The sequence below is a fragment of the Pleurodeles waltl genome, chromosome 3_1, assembly GCF_031143425.1.
Source record: "Pleurodeles waltl isolate 20211129_DDA chromosome 3_1, aPleWal1.hap1.20221129, whole genome shotgun sequence".
In the NCBI taxonomy this organism is placed as follows: domain Eukaryota; kingdom Metazoa; phylum Chordata; class Amphibia; order Caudata; family Salamandridae; genus Pleurodeles; species Pleurodeles waltl.
Window position 1 is genome coordinate 963743787 of NC_090440.1, and position 16593 is coordinate 963760379.

Genomic DNA, 16593 nt, shown 5'->3' on the forward strand with positions numbered 1-16593 from the left:
TCTTTTCAGGAGAGGGCAGACTTCAGCGTGTTTCCTATCATTGGGGAAGGTGGCTGTTTTGATAGAGCAGTTTAGTGTCTTGCGGAGTTCAGGGGCGATGGATGCACTGGCTCTTTTGTAGATGTGGTGAGGATAGGGGTCTTTGGGAGCTCTAGAGTGAATGCTGTTCATGATGATTTCAGTCTCTTCTGTGGTGAGAGTGGACCAGCTGTGGACAATATGGGTGGGTTCTGGGGGGCTGAGTCGATTGTAGGTTCTGATGCTGGGCGGGTTCTGCGTGAGGAAGTTGTCATAGATGTCCTTAGTCTTGCAGTGGAAGAAGGTGGCCAGTTTGTCACAGACGTCTTGCGATATGGGGATGTTGGTGGCTTCGGAGAGGGGATTGGCAAATTCATTGATTACCGTGAAGAGTTCTCTTGTGTTGTGCGGGGAGGTGTTGATGCGTTCCCAGAGTGCAGCTTTTTTTGCGTTCTTGATGCATCTGTGATAGGTAGCAGTGGCGGTTCTGAAGGAGGAGAAGCCTTTGCTGGTTTAGCTGTTTCTCCATTTCTTCTCTAGGTGCCTGCAAGTGCGCTTGGATTGTTGGAGTTCAGTGGTGAACCAGCTGGCTCTTTTTGGGATGCGCTTGACCGGAGTTGATCGGAGGGGGGCTAAGGAATTGGTGCATTCAGTGATCCACGCATTGAGGTTGCGTGCTGCAGTGTTGGCGTTGTCAGTGGGGGGCTGGGGTGATTTGGCAAGGATCGTGGTGAGCTACTCGTCTGTGATTTCATTCCATTTCCTGTGTGGGGCCCTGGGGACCCGGAGGCAGCTGTTGTGCGATGATGGCGAAGTGTAGGCAGTGATGGTCAGTTCAGTCCGGGATGGAGATATTCTTGATGGTAACCCGTTACTTGAGGTGAAAATGGGATCTAGCGTGTGTTCTGCCACGTGCATGGGCACGGTGATTAGTTGTTGGAGTCCGAGGGTGGCAAGATTGTCGAGTAGGAAAATTGTGTTTTGGTCGTTGCTGTCCTCGAGGTGGAAGTTCAAGTTGGAGAGGAGGAGGTAGTCGGTGGATGCCAGGGCATGGGGGGTGGCAGTCTGTAGACCAGGGTGCCACTGAGGGAGTTGTGATTGGTGTGGAAATGTAGGTGTTCCGTTGAAGAGCAATGTTCCTCCATGTTGACCGTGATGCAGAATGAGGACTTGTGTACAACGGCCAGTCGTCCACCTGGACGGGAGGGCCAGTCCTTCCTTAGGATGTTGTATCCGTCTGGGATTGTGATGGCAATGTCTGGTCCGGAGCTAGGGTTGGACCAGGTCTTGGTTAGGAATGTGATGTCCAGATGGGTAGAGTCGATCAGGTCCCAAAGTTCTGTGGTGTGCTTATGGAGGGAGTGTATATTTAGAAGGAGGCAGTTGATGAGGTCGCGGCGGGCATCTGTGGTTCTAGGTTTGGAGTGTTCCGGTGTTTCAGGCAGTAGACCGCCAAAATTAAACCATTGTCTGCTTAAATAATCAGGAGTCTCCCACCTGAATCAAGTCTATTGGCAAGTATGGGTTTGGAGCATATAACAAGCATTTATTTCTATGTTTGAAAGGACATGCAACAAAAGAGAAGACATGGCTCCATCCACTATAATTAGCAGCCTCATGATTTATAAACAGGGCAAACTTTTTTTCAAAACTATAAATAAATTTTGCAGCACAAGCATAGCGTGCTGAAAAAAGCTTGGGCCTGGAAATATTGCCCCCTTCCCTTCGCAAGGACCTGCTTCCTGCTAAGCTAGTCTAACACTGCATGCCTGCCAGCAAGGGAGCCCTTTGTAGTGAGCCAACTGCCTCATCATTAGCGGTGGGTGGAGCTCATGGAGTTCCACTCCGTGGAATTCCGTGGACTTGATTTAAAACTCCATGAAATTCTGCAGAGGCGGAGTTCCATGAGCTGGGGAGTGGCACCCTGTCCTGAATGCACCTGCTTTCAGAAGCGCTAAGCAGGTGAGGCCTTAGTGCTTCCGAGATCAGTCGCATTCAGGTCAGGGCCAGAGGCAGCAAAAGCTGCCATTTTGGGCCTCTTGTGCAACAGCAAGCCCCGTGTGCAGTCACTGCACATGGGGCAGGGCAGTGCACAAGATAACTGAAATGGCAGACTTTGCTGCCTACGGCTCTGGTCTGAATTCCGGCCAGGGCCTTAGACAGTGAAAGCTGTCATTTCAGGCCTCTTGTGCACTGGCCTGCCCCGTTAGCACTAACTGCACACGAGACAGGCCAGTGCACAAGAGGCCTGGAACAGCAGCTTTCACTGCCTTTGGCTCTGGTCTGAATTCAGGCCAGGGCAGTTTCAGGTCTTTTGTGCACCAGTGTGCACATAGAAAAAAAGAGGACTTACCTGGGTCCTCCTAGGGGGTCCTCATTGCCAGCAACCTAGCTCTCTGCCTCCTGCTCCCAGCCCGGGCTGCTGGCGGAGGGAGGCCTGGCCTCAGATCCGGAGCTGCTGGGCTGGGCAGCTGGCGAGCAGCTTCACGATAATGCCTACATCGGGTGAGTGCGCACTGCAGCCCAGTTATGGGCCACTCAATGCAAGCGCAGACTGTCTGGAATGCAGTGAGTACGTAGGGAGCTCCACTCTGCTGGTGGGGCTAGGGGAGTTTTTGGTCAAACTCCATGAGAAACTCCATTAGCTCCACCAGTGGAGCAGAGCTCACGGCTCACCCCTACTCATCATAGTATTCCGCTCAACGCATTCAACCAGATGTCCAGGCGTGGGTGGAGGGTATAGGTAAAGGGAGAATGAACTGCCTGGGATTCAGTCACAGTATCACAAGAACATGTGTGCTGTGTGCACTTTTGGGGGCACAGCAATTTGACTCTGGAGCAAGAAGGCTGCTCTCCCAGTGTGGACTTGCTCCACATTGACAATGAGGTGGGTGCAGCCTCCATTGAGCACACCTGCTCCTCTGGTGGGGGCCCGCACCTGCCTGCACGTCATTCAGTGCCACATTGGTCCTGCCTATGCCGGTCAAAGACAGCACCCCTTGTGGCCTCAGAGCGTGGTCGGACCACCGAGCCTTGTGAAGGAGATGGCAGATTTGGCTGTATTTCCTGCTGTGCAAACGCAGGGGAAGAAAGCATTCCGCCCTCCTGTGGTGCATTGTGACAATGCACCTGTGCACTTCCAGAGCTACTCCTGCCCTGGTGTTCCTGAGTGAGCAGCCCGCCACTCTTTAATCCTAGAGAGTTGCTTTGGAGCACTGCATACCGTTCTACAAACCCAGCATAGATGGTGAGTGACAAGGCCTGTCAGCCCCACTGTCCATTAAAGCCACCAATCACCCATGTGGATGTCCCATTGCCCACCTGGACACCCTTCCTGAAGAGTGGTACTGTGTCTGACCCTGTCAACCGCGAGGAACAAGGAGAAAGATGTTAGATAAGACTTGTAATGTCCTGGCTAGTTGTGGAGCTCTGGCTGGTCAGCCTGCTCGTGTGGTGAGTGTTCATAGCAAGCTCATGGCACCCTAGTCATTCAGTGAACTTACAGACTCAGCCACTGTGGCCCCAGGTGGAAGACTTGGGGGGACATTTAAATAATTACTTCATGGCCACTGGGGAGATGGATGGTGCCAACTAGATGTCACTCCTGCTCCATTTTGCCGTTGAGGAAATATAAAATAATTTGAGTACCTACTGTTGATAGGCACTGCTGACATCTACGACACTGGGGTCAGAGCGCTAAATGAGCATTTTGACTCCAAGCTCAATCTGAAATTTTAATGATTGAAACTCCATTAAGCTCACCAGTGGGAGGGCAAAACCATTCCTACTTTCTGCGCATGTCTCTGTGAACTGGCAACCACATGCACGGACAACAACCAGGGCATAAAGATCTGGGCCAAAATCATAAACGGGTGCAAATCTGCAGTATCCGGGAACTCATCTTGCATCATCCTGACATCAAGTAGGAGGATATTCTAGTCCTAGCAGGTTCCTATGTCCTGTCAGCATACTGTGCTGCGGAGAGATTCCCTGTGCAGGGGAAGATGTGATGTACCTGCGGGAAGGTGAATTATTTCACCCTCATCTGTTGCTGTAGAGAGAAGGGGCACAAACCAAAGGGAAGAACCACTCCGTCCTTAGTGATTTGCAATCTCAATATTGAGGAAGGGGAAAGGTGCAGGCATACTGACTATGCAACCTAGCTAGGTAGAAGACCGGAAGGAAGAGGGTATTAATGAGGAGGATGTGTTCTTCAATTAATTCATCTCTCCTGCAATTGGCGGTAGGTGACCCCAGCAAGTCTGTGAAGTCTTGATGACTGGCACAATGGTCAAAACCCTGATTGACACAGGGGTGTCCGTGAATGTCATGAGTATGAAACAGTACAATCACCTGAAACAGCAGCCAATACTATCGCCAGCCAAGACCTAAATGTATGCCTTAGCAAGCCAATGACCTCTCCCATTGGCAGGAGGGATTGGCATTGTGGTGCAATGTAGTCAGAAAGAGCACTGGCCATATTTCATGTTGCAAAACAGGAGGAGGAGACACCCCTGAGGTGTCACACCACAGCAGATTTTGAACTGGTTTTCTTTGCAAAGTCTGTCCACTCCCTCCAGAAAGACTACATCCTTGAATATTTTCCACTACTCTTTCAAGGTCTAGAATGCTTAAAGGGTGCTCCTGTGAAGTTACACTCAAGCAAGTCAGTCAAGCCCCTCGCTCTTCAACAACATAGAATCCTATTTCACCTCCAACCATTAGTGGAACTTGACCTAGAAAGACTCAGACCTGATACTCAGGCCATATTGATTGAGGTTAAGGTCGCATGTTTTTGGGACAAGTACCCCCTGTAGCACAAATCCTTTAGTTGGTAGTTTACCTGGAAGGGAACTGTCCAGGAAGGAAGGTCTTATTTGTGGCTGTATGTTATTGCTGTTCAAACTTGCAGTTATGGTCAATCAATGCAAAATCTATTTTATTAGGGTGAGCTCTCTAAATAAATGTGGTCAGCTCGGACTGCTCTACTGACAGGGGTTCCACTAAAAAACACATGTGTACACACGTTTGAAAGATTTACCAATGTGAGGTGATGTGTAATGCTCCCAGAATGCTCTTTGATTGGATCCAAATGTTTGAAGAAGCTTGAAGGAAGATTGATGATTTTTACTTTTAAAATAAAATGTTCATAAAAAAATGCAACTAGGAAAAAATCGTTTTGCTAAACTACTGTGAAATTTTAGGTGCCATTTTCTTTCTAGCATCCTTTAGTAAAATGGGTTGATGCATGCCACTATTTCCCAAAAATATTCATTATGGAAAATCAATGCAACCAGTTTCCACACTATTATCAGAAAAGAGAAAATAAACAAGCATTGGCAGAGCTCTGATATTGGTGGTCAGTGTTTTGGTTTTGTTAATGCCTGTCCTGTTTTGACATGGAATTTGTAAAATCTTATTGTTGTGGGAGCTACTAGGCCCTCACATTGTAACTAATATTGGCAAAAAGCAAAAAATCTCCCAAAGCTCACACTGCCACAGTAGTTCCAGGCACTGAACAAAACTACTTTGTGTGCCAATATGCTCCTTGTGAAAAAGCAGAATGCTATCACTCACAGTAAAGACATCTGATAGATGGATCAAAAGAGAAATAACATTTTAATAAAAACAAAAGGCCTAGGTTAAAGTCCAATTTAATGAGGAGTCCAATTCTTAAGGAAAGTCACAAAAGTGAACCCATGGTATAGATCTTTACATTAGTGTTGAATTGTGGCTTTCATGAATTCCCTAGAATTTACATAAGTAGACCAGGAAATTGTACTCCTAGAAAATATTTGTGAACTGTATTTTACCACAAGCAAATATGCGTGGGTAGATTTCCTCATGCGAAAATCTTTTGAGCGTTTACAAGTTCCCTTTCCCTCCAACCACTTTTTCCCAACCCTGGAAGAACTCTTAATTCCGCCCTTGTCAGGAGAAAACCTTCCTCTGTATGGTGAAAATCCTTGAAACAAGCACATTAATAGGTTTGCAGTCAAAGGCATTCCAGCCCTAAAACTATTGCGTACTGTTTCCTCCAGAACCAGTATGTAGCTCTGCAGAAAGGTGGAAAAATAAAGAAATTGCTAATATTCAAACCATACTATAGACTTAGCCCTGGCATCAAAATGGTCTATTATGTAACAAGACTGCTGCCCTAAATGTTCGCTGCATTACATGGCACCAAAGCAGGTAGATTTTTTTACAGGACAATTAGATTTATTAAGTACCCTGCCCAATGAACAAGTAGATATTTTATCAAATTCCGCTTTCCTGTCAAAAGCCTTGATATGAAGGAAAAGGTATCTGAGAATATTAGGGGCATATTTATGAAACTCTAGCTTTACTGGAGCATCATTTTTCGTGACGCTCCAGTGGCACAATGCTCTGTGCAGTATTTACAAAGTAGCGTTAATACTTTTTGTGGCTTTACGCCACCTTACACAGCCCTTAAATACAGCCCCTTCACTCACAGCCCTTTGCCTGGAAGGGGCGTGCAGTTGGTGTTGCTGTGGGCATGCCACTGCAACACCCACTGCATTTTGACGCTACCTCAGATTTCCAAGTTTTTGTAAACCTGAATCAGTGGTAACATCTAATGCCACCCCCTAGGGTGGCATTAGCAAGGTGCAAAGAGGAGGACTACTCTTATTCTTTCTTGTTTTTTTGCTTTTTCTATGTGTGCTGCATTCAGCAGCAAACATAGATGGAGCACAATGCCAGACATGAATGTTTATGTGCAGGAAGATGTCCCTTCCTGCACCTAAACAATTATTACAAAATTACGATTTCGCACTTCTGTGTGTGCTGCATTATGCAGCATACACAGAAGCGCCAAATCACCATTAGTGATTGTTTATGTGCAGGAAGGAACACCTTCCCACACATAAACAATCAAACCCCTCAGCGCAGACATCCTTGAACAATAGTGCAAGGATGTCTGCATTGGCGCTAGGCAGCTCAATTTAGCGAAGGCACAGGGGACACAGGGGTGCGCCATAGTCAATGAAATACGGCACACCCCTGCATTGTGAAAAAGACAGAGCGCGCCGCTGCCAATTGTGACCCAGCGTTGCTTTCCGTCATTTTTTGTTAAATATGGGCCTAAATGTCCACTGTTAATGGCGGCCTACTTTGAACAAGAGAAGTTCTCCGAGTCAGGACTAATCATCGATGTCAGCCCCATTGGCCTATGGGCAGTGCTCATGCAAGAACAAGAGCCAGTTGTCCCGGGGTGTCTGCAAGCAGAGCCCTCACAGCTACTGGGGCCCAATATGCTCAGATTGAGAGGGAGGCCCTGGCCATCAAATGGGGGTGCAATTACTTCCATCTATAGCTTTGGGGTAGGAAATTCACGGTGATCACAGATCACATGCCTATAGTCACGTTGTTTGTCAGGCACAGAACCTCACCCATGTCACACATCGAATGATGGGCTATTCAGCTGCAGTAGTTTCATGTCAATGTCATCTACGGCCCAGGGAAAAATAACCTCACTCAGTGAGTCTACAAGACTGCTTTCAGACAATGGAACCCAAAGTGGAAAAACACATGTGGCCAGTGACCTGCAGAACATGCCCAAAGGTTCTGACAGTGGTAAGGATCAGGCAGAGTGGCAACCAATTGATAGGCATGGACAAAGACTATTTATCTAAATTGTGGCGGATGAGAGATGACTTGAGCATGTCATCATACGGCTTGCTCCTGAGAGGCCACTGCATCAGAATTCTTTCAGCCCTGTATGGGAGGGTAGTTGGTTTGGTGCACAGACGTCATTAGAGAATTGCAAAGATGAAAGTGTGCTTGTGAAAGAAAGTGTGGTTCCCAGGGATTGATGCCTCTGTTGACAACACCATAGCACATTGTCTGCCATAATGACTGACCAGTGGGATGAGCGTGCTGGCTTCTGTGAGCATGGAAGATCCAGGCATAGCATTGTGGGCTGAGTCAGTTTGAACTTCAGAAGCTTCCCCAACAGACATCTCTCTGCGGTGATGATTGATGGATATTCAAAATATTCGCTGGTGGAACTGACAGAGTGCACGGAGTTCAGCAGATTGGAGCCTCTGGTGGAGAAAGTCTTCCACAACATTTGGGTGGTAAATATGACCCTGGCGGTCTTCCGACCGCAAGGGTTAATGTGGCGGTATCACTGCCAACAGGCTGGTGGTGAAGACCGCCACTTTATGAGTGTGGCGGGCTGGCCACTGCCAACCCACCACATCTCCACCCATACCGCCATGGCGGTATGAACCACCGGGCTGGAGATGTTCATCTCCGACCCTGAGGTCCACAGAGGACTGCCAGCGGTATTAGGAGCTGCTCTACCACCATGGTTTCCGCAGCCGTAGCACTGCCACGAAAACCATGGCTGTAGGGCTACCGGTGACAGAGAATTCCTTTCCTGTCACCAGTAGACAGCTCCCCCATCCCCCCAGCAAGCAACTGACAGTCACAGCGTCCCCACTCCCCTACTTACATAGCGCCCCCACCCTCTACTTATATGATGCCCCATCCCCCCACCCCCTACCAGCATACATGCACACAGACACCCACATGCACCACGCTTACACCCATTCACCTACACTTCCAGACATGCATTCACTCACACGCATCCATACACGCATTCACTCACACATACTCACACACATTCAGCCACACACACAAAAAACCTCCAAACACGCAAACTCACACACTGACATGCAGACACGCACTCACTTCAACATTCATACATGCATTCACTCACACGCATACAACCACGCATATATCACAACATTCACAGTTGCATTCACACACGCAGACACCACACATTCACACACAACACACCCCGTCCTCCCACCCCACTCCCCTGTTGGAAGCCTGACTTACCTTATCCGGCGAGGAGGTTGTCAGGAAAGGAAGGGGTGCTGCCACCGCCGGCAGCACCCTGCCAGCAAGACACCGCCAGGCGTAATATTGGTCTGAATACGGCTGGCGGCATCCTACTGGTGGGGCACTGCAGGAGGTAGCAACGCCAGGGCGCCACCACCCACCAGCATGGCTACTGCCCGATATCAGCCCACAGTGTGGCGGAAATCCGGCAGTACCCATTATATGGTGGGCGGAAGACCTCCAGCACTGGCGGTCTTCTGGCACCCATGGCTTTGGTGGTCTTGCTCAGTGACAGCCAAAGTCATAATGAGGGCCTTGGTCTCCCTGAAGAAGTGTGGACAGATAATAAACACTTTAAAAAAAGAAAAGGCCAAGTTCAGAGAGTTTTTGGAGAACCTAAAGATTTGTCACCCGATAATCACAACCCAATGACCTCAGGCCAACAGCGATGTAGAATGATTCAGGTGCATCCTTAACAAGCCAATGTGCATCACCAACGATTTGGAAGCCAATCTGGAGGTCAGACCGTACCAGTTCCTATGGATTTATCAGGGCACTCTGCACTGTACAATGAGATGCTCACCCCTTGCGCTGATGCTAGGGTTGCCAGGATGGGACACCACCCGAGCGAGCTCTCTGTGGCAATATCCAGCATTTGACCCCGATGGGACCTAAGACAGATGGAGAAACACCAACAACCTGGCCAACCACTGTCGGTGAGTCCAGGTATCGGGTTTACCTGTGGGAGACCAGGTCCTCATTTCTGACAGGCACCCCAGATGAAAATTCCACACATATATGAGCGAGGACAGTGGTCTGTAACCTAAGTAAAAGAAACTCTGGTCTCAGCACACTGATGACACAAAGTGGGGACTGGAACATGTCTTGGTTTAAGAAGATTAATATCAGAGCTGAACAGAACAATAAAGGAATTAGCAAATGTAACCAGGACACCTGGAGAGATGAGTACGACAAAGGATTAGGGGAATTGGGACCACCATCAACATCAATGGACACACAGGCTGGTGTGGCCCCTTTTAATATCACCCACACCTCCCCAGACGAGATGCTGGATGGGAACACCCAGAGGAGCAAGCAGCCGCTCCTAGTGCCACCAGAAGTCATATATTCAACATGCACCTTACCCCTGCGCGCAGCAAAATATTTTGAGACTATGTCCCAGATTCTGAAAGGTGTCACGCAGCTCAGTGCAGCAGCCAAAATTGCTGCGCTGTGCTGCGTGACAAGGAGAGAGAAGGAGCATTCACATTCTTTATATGGCACTCTCCTTCCCTCTCCCTAGCGTTGGCGCTGATTTCAGCTGCTGTGTGCCACCCACATACCTTAGTGCCATAGTGCTAGGGTGTGTATGTGAGTCTAGCATAGGTTTTGTACAGAAAGGGTACAAAATACTATGCCTAGACAAGTGGAAATGTTTTTCCCACTTTATATGTGTGTTGTACAGTGCAGCACACATACAAAGCTGGAAACTCAGGGAGAAATAAATACATTTCTCCATTTAATGCTTGCTTTTCAGCTGCATTCATTTTAGGCACTTCACAGTTTCTACTCATGTTTCTCAATAGGATTTAGTGCTAAAAAGCATGGGTGGTAGCACAGTACGCCCATATACCACCACTGTAACTCCCCCTTGACGCAAAAATAGTTTATCAGTGGTAACACTAACCCGAAGCTAAACCTTTCAGAATCTGAGCCCTTGTGTATGCCATTAGGCTGTCCCAGGGCTGTGTATTGAACTGAGGTTTGGGGGGTGTAGTGAGCCATCCAGCTCAATAAAGCAGTCCACATGATGCCCGCAACCTAATGGCTGGGCGTGGCCAGAGGGTACAAATAGAAAGGAGATGAACTGATCAGGGTTCAGTTTCAGTGTCCTGCCAACCTGTGCTCTGGCATATCTTGGGGCAGGGCACCTTCACTCCAGAGCGAGCTGTACTCCCATTGCAGGCCCACTTCACACCAATGTGAATCTCTTATCTCGCAATGCTCAGTATATTTGAAATTCAAACAGTGTTCTCCATTCTATGGTAGCTGCACCAGTGTAGATCTCTTCTGAGTTGGGTTCTTCAACAAGTACACAGAATAATCAGGATGATATGTACAGTCTTAGGGAGTACATTCCTCGTAGTAGGCCTCACTTTTCCCATTCCACTGCAGCTGGATTCAAACTTGAGTAAGTTATTTTCCTTTCCTGGAGATCAGATGTGCTTGTCTGAAGTCCCTGTTTATGAGAAAAGAGCACCATTCAGTAAAGGATCTACACAATCCTTGGCCCACAATAAGCCTGACAGCTCCCTGAACATCTAAAACTGCCCAAAACTAATGAGTTATAATGAATGGCTAACCTAGTTGGTGTAAAAATCAGGTAGGCGCTGGTGGTTTAACCCCACCTGCACAAGCAATTTACTAGCGTCTTACCTGATGCACCACCTCGGTAGATTGGGCCTGTGCCTTCTCTGTTTTCAAGAAGGCCTCGCTGGCCCCCTTGGCCCCAAAGCATGCCTGCTCTATTTAGGCTGCTATTGAGCCAGGGCTGTGTCCCAGGAGACATACACTCATACACTGCTGCAGCAGTGCTGAGGTCTAGCACTGGTGCCAACTGCCCACTCCTGAAATACATTTGACCCCTCCTTTCTGTTTTAGACCTTAAGCAGATCCAGTAGGCTGAAGTATCAAGAGTAACTCCAAGCAGGAAGGAAAGCTGTACCATGATAATTTTAGAAGCACAATATAACTGCCTCTGTGTCTCTAATATGAACTACATAGCGGCAAAAGCTTACAAGGCCCTAGGAGCAATAAAAATCTTTAAAATTGTATATTCCAAGAAGTGACCCCAGTGTCCATGCCAGTCTACTGTTGACTCAGAAATGTTTTAAAGCGTGGATTAAGTGGGCAATTGCTCAGAGCCCCCACCTTCCAAGCGGCCCACTGGGAAAGTGAAAATTGCCTCAATGTTATGCTGCCTATGCTATTCTTTTCACCTAAACCTCTTTCTCTCTCTGCCTACCTCTACCTCTGACTCTCTCTGTAGTAACATCTTAAGGATTTTTGGGGTTCTGGGCAAGGCATATATCAACGGCTTTTGTGTGTCTCTCCTAAAGTTTAACATATAGTTTAGTATTGTTTGTCATCTTGTGGGAGTAAATTACCTGTAAATGGGTAATAACATTCAAAGTTACTCCATACAGGGGTCCCAAAAGTATGTATGCCCAGGACCCCAAAATCCTTATGATGAGACTGTGCTAACTTATTCTATATTGTGTATGGTATCAACCTTCATACGACCGCCCTTAAGTTGCACCCTGACTGCTTGATCACAACTCCCACTAAAGACCATTGCAGATTTAGAATGCAATTTTTCGGGTCAGTGTGGAGAAAATGGTCTTTCACTACTGCACCTTCTAGGAATCACTCTATAGTCAATACAATCAAAACTAAAAAACTGAGAAAGCCCAGCAGCACCATTACTTAATTTTCCTTGCACAAATGTATGCCCCTGTATTACAGGGAAGTGTGTACCTGGGGAGAAAAGGCACTGCTGTAACCTCACTGACTTGTTTTAAGGTCTGTTTTCATATGAGCACAGGGGTGTTTCTGCTCTGTCACCACATTTGTTCTCTGCTCCCTAAGAAAAAAGTTGCAGGTGCGGTCATCCCATAGTAGTTACAGGCTGCATTCCAGTTAATCTCATTGGGTGTTTGATTGGCTGTCTGAAATAACTATCTATTTAAATTGTTGAACCTGTTAATTAAGACTTCCTTTTCAGTGCAGTTTCTTAAGATTGGTTAATGTCTTATCAGAAAACATTAACCATTGTTATTTGCACATCCTAAAATAACGGGTCAATGCCAAAGGCATGGACAGATAATGGGCAGGAGGGAACATAACAGCTATCAACATCTGACAGCATAAAAAGATAAGCAAGCAGACAAACAGGTCTACTGTTCCCATTCCCTCTGTGTCCCTGCTTCATGCTTCCACAACTTAAGCATGCATGAAAACAGAAATAGTTAGTTCTAACATCCTAAGTATTCTTATTAGCTGAGACAATATCAGCATTTGATTAAGGATAATAATAGCTATTACGGATTTCCAAAATTCTGTATAACCACTTCTTATTCCATCATTCCAACCTTAGCTCAGAAAAATTGCATTATAGGAGGACTTCACATGTTTCAATACCAAAGTAGAGGGACTCTGTGCATCTATTTACAGGGTTTAATTTATAATGTCATAACTGTTGCTACAGTCAAGTATTTTTTAACCTGTTGAATTCCAAAATGGATTTCTTTTAAAATACACCATGAAAACAATTTAAGGGCCCATTCCCATGTTCCCTCTAAAAATATAAAAGAGCAAAGAGAGATGTTGTGGGCTTTTGTTGTGCTCTTGAAGGACATCTTCCTTCCGTCCCTAAAACAGGAGACCTGTGGAATACATAGAAAGCCACCGGTATCCAAGCTCTCTTCATCACATTCACAGTAAACATAGTTTGAACTTGTTTGCAGTGGTAGAGTGGGACTTAAGGGAAGCCCTGAACAATGTGTTTTTACCAGCCCCAAAATGTGAGTATAGTCAGTGTTTCTGGCCTTCTCTAGGAAAATGTGTCTATGCAAATTATACTCAGGTCCTTTATTTTACCCATAATTTCTCTTTGACTCATAGAGTCAGACTAGTACAGATTGTATGTCGGGAACATCCAGGTAGCTTGGTAAAGAATAAACAAGTCAAGTGTTCTCCTCTCAGGGCAGAAAAATTGAGAAGCACAGTTTTAGAATATGAAAAGTTTGTCCATGGCAGCTTCTCACAAGCCATTAGTGGGCTGTGCATTAAAGTGTTCAACATACACCCATTTTTTCTTTGCCCTTTGGTCTATCAGGGTGGGGATGGAGGAAGAGTTGGTCATAATTGGTATGTATCCTGTATATTGATCCCACAATACTGTATTGGTGGGACAGAATACTAGGGACAAAATATCCAAAAACAATTGAAAGGTAAGTAAGTCAGTATTTCTCTAGCTAACGCCACATAAATGTGCCTTCACGGTACATATAGCTGCAAAGTGCATAGAGGTATAGTTGGGTAGAGTACATCTATTCTTATCCACATGCACCTACCATTCAACATTTCATCCCTCAATATTCTGTCCTCGATATTATTGTATCTCAGCATTGTTGGTCTTGATATTCAATAGTACGACTTGGGAGATCCATAATTATTTGCCAGACAACCCAACTTTATTGTCTTTATTGACTGCTATATTATGAAGAAGGGGAGTATTCTGTCGGAGCTGGCTTTGATGTTCCTGTACTAACACCACTGGCCAATAACTGAGGGAATTATGTGACTGTTCGCAGGTGTGAAACTAAAGACAGCCTCCAGAAGAAATGAAGGCACTCCTCGTACTTATGCTGCTGCTCACCTTCTTTGGAGGGACGTATTCTGGTGGTGAGTATCAAACTCTTTAATGCCTGTTTTCCTACCTCTTTGATAAATGACTGCATGAGAGTCAAGAGTCAGTTGCTTAGGAATGCTCGGGTGCTAGTACAGTTAGCAGGGATACCACAAACCAGTCCAAAACTGACTGAGAAACAGGACTGTGGACTGTGCCCATCCCTTGCTGCAGTGCACGGAAGCAAGAACCATTGTATCTAGCCCATGCTACTGTGCAGGAAAGAAGTGACAATTATATTCACTCTATAATGTACTGCAATATTCCTCAGATCGTCATTTATTCAGCCACTGCTGTGGTGCATCATTATATTCAATTCATGTGCAGTTCAGAATTCAGGACATTATTATGTCCATATTCAGCTGTAGTATTGGAACCCTGGAATCACTATGTCCACCAGTTTGGGCAGTGTATGAACCACAGGGTCATTATACGTACCCACATTTGCAATCAAAGAACTCAATGATTTTTACATCCACCCCATTTTAGAGCACAGGTGCCTCTGAGTATTATTCCAACGTTATCACCAGTACAATGAGATCATTAAGCTCCTCCCTTGCTGCACTACAGGAACCCTGCCATTCTTATGCTTCTTGTGTTCTGAAGTGCAAAAATGTGGGATTCATGTGTATTGAATATGCTGTGCATAAATCCTGACATAAGTATGTCAAACCAGAGCGACACTGCAGGCAGATGCACTAATACTGAAAAAGGTTTAGTACCAAACAATTGCTTTTTGTGGTAGTACTTCTTCATATATATCAAATTATCAAATATGTCCCATACAGTTATCTACACTGTTGCTAACATATTTATATTGAAATGCTATAACTAGAAATGGTCACACTTTGGGAAACTTTGTTTCCACACAGTTTGAACTACCCGTTTGTGATGCTAAACCATCTTGCACAGTAACATTGTAAGAGAAATTAATTAATGGCAAAAACTGAATACATTCTTTTTATGACTAGACAAGTCCTAGGACAAACGAATCCAAACCAAACTCTGCAATCTTGATTCAGAGTTTTGGATGTAAAACTTGGATTATTTCAGAGCATCAGTTAAAAAGTTAACCAGCTCTGATCTCAATCACCAGATATTTCAGTCTCTTTTAAACACTCTTCGTACATTGATCCCTCTGTCACCTTCATTTGTTGGCCCACCATATTTGAATTAACTTACATGTGTCAGTTTAATTATGATATCATGCTTCCTTAAGCAAAATTAGATATTCAAAATTTATCAATTATGAATACTAGTGATGTGCTAAATTAAAAGTCCACCAACAAAGTTGTAAATAAGGTACAAGATTTGCACGTCATGAAATTGTAAAGTGTGTGAACTTGATACAGCCTTGGCTGTGCTTGAAGTTTCTTCCAAAAACAGTCTTGAAAGGGCACTGTCCCTAAAAAATGGGATGTGAATTGTTACATAAAATCTGAATTTTTGTCCAAGCTTTTCTGCTCACCTTTTTAAACTTGTCCAACTTCATACAGATCACAAAGTTGCCTAATTCACAAGTTGCAGATGGAAAGATTGATGTACTATAAATTGCACCCTGGTCCTCTGCCTTTTTTACTACCTGCCTCATACTGTAAACAAATGTTGCATTTGCATTATTATACACAAAATCAAATTGGCTGCACTAATCCAGATTGCTGCCATTAGCACAACCATAATTAGGCATTCCTGTTATCTTTTACCACCAGGTTGTTTAGATTTTATTTTGTTAAGCCATAAGTGATTTACTTTCTTCTTACAGATAAATCTAACATCAATCACACAAGCCCAGATTTGCTTGTTTGTTCTTCCTATCATCTCCAAATGTTATATTTTTTTCTGATGTTTGTATTTTCATCAGATTCTCCAACAATTTTAATAATTTCCCTTCAGAGTGTGTACTATATGTTGCGTACCTATTCAACTACCTATCCTTCATTCTGAGAACTAGAAAATGTTTGCCAGAATGATAACAGATAAGCCTGTCACTTTCTTTTCACAAACCTATCTTAACTTCTGTTTATTAGATATCCTTCCGCTGCTTGTCTATGATTCTCAATGAGATTTGTTTGAGCAGCTATGACAGAATATTGACCACAAAGATCTTACAAAACCAGGCTGTTTTGTGGTAAGTAATTCTGATGTCTCCACAATCCGTTTTGGGTACTTCCCTGTTGTGGTCACTTGCCCACCCACTAAAGTGAGGCAATGCTTTTCTCTGGAGACTTAGTGGA

The 16593-nt window shown here is 45.3% G+C and overlaps 1 protein-coding gene across 1 annotated transcript in view; it reads left to right on the top strand.

The window, feature by feature from the left end:
* Window positions 1-16593, top strand: part of LOC138284824 (uncharacterized) — a 159210-nt gene that overhangs the window by 60275 nt on the left and 82342 nt on the right. The window contains exon 2 of the mRNA XM_069224010.1: window positions 14265-14355. Coding sequence (XP_069080111.1) covers window positions 14295-14355 — 61 coding nt within the window. The 5' untranslated portion in view covers window positions 14265-14294. The remainder of the gene's footprint in view (window positions 1-14264; window positions 14356-16593) is intronic.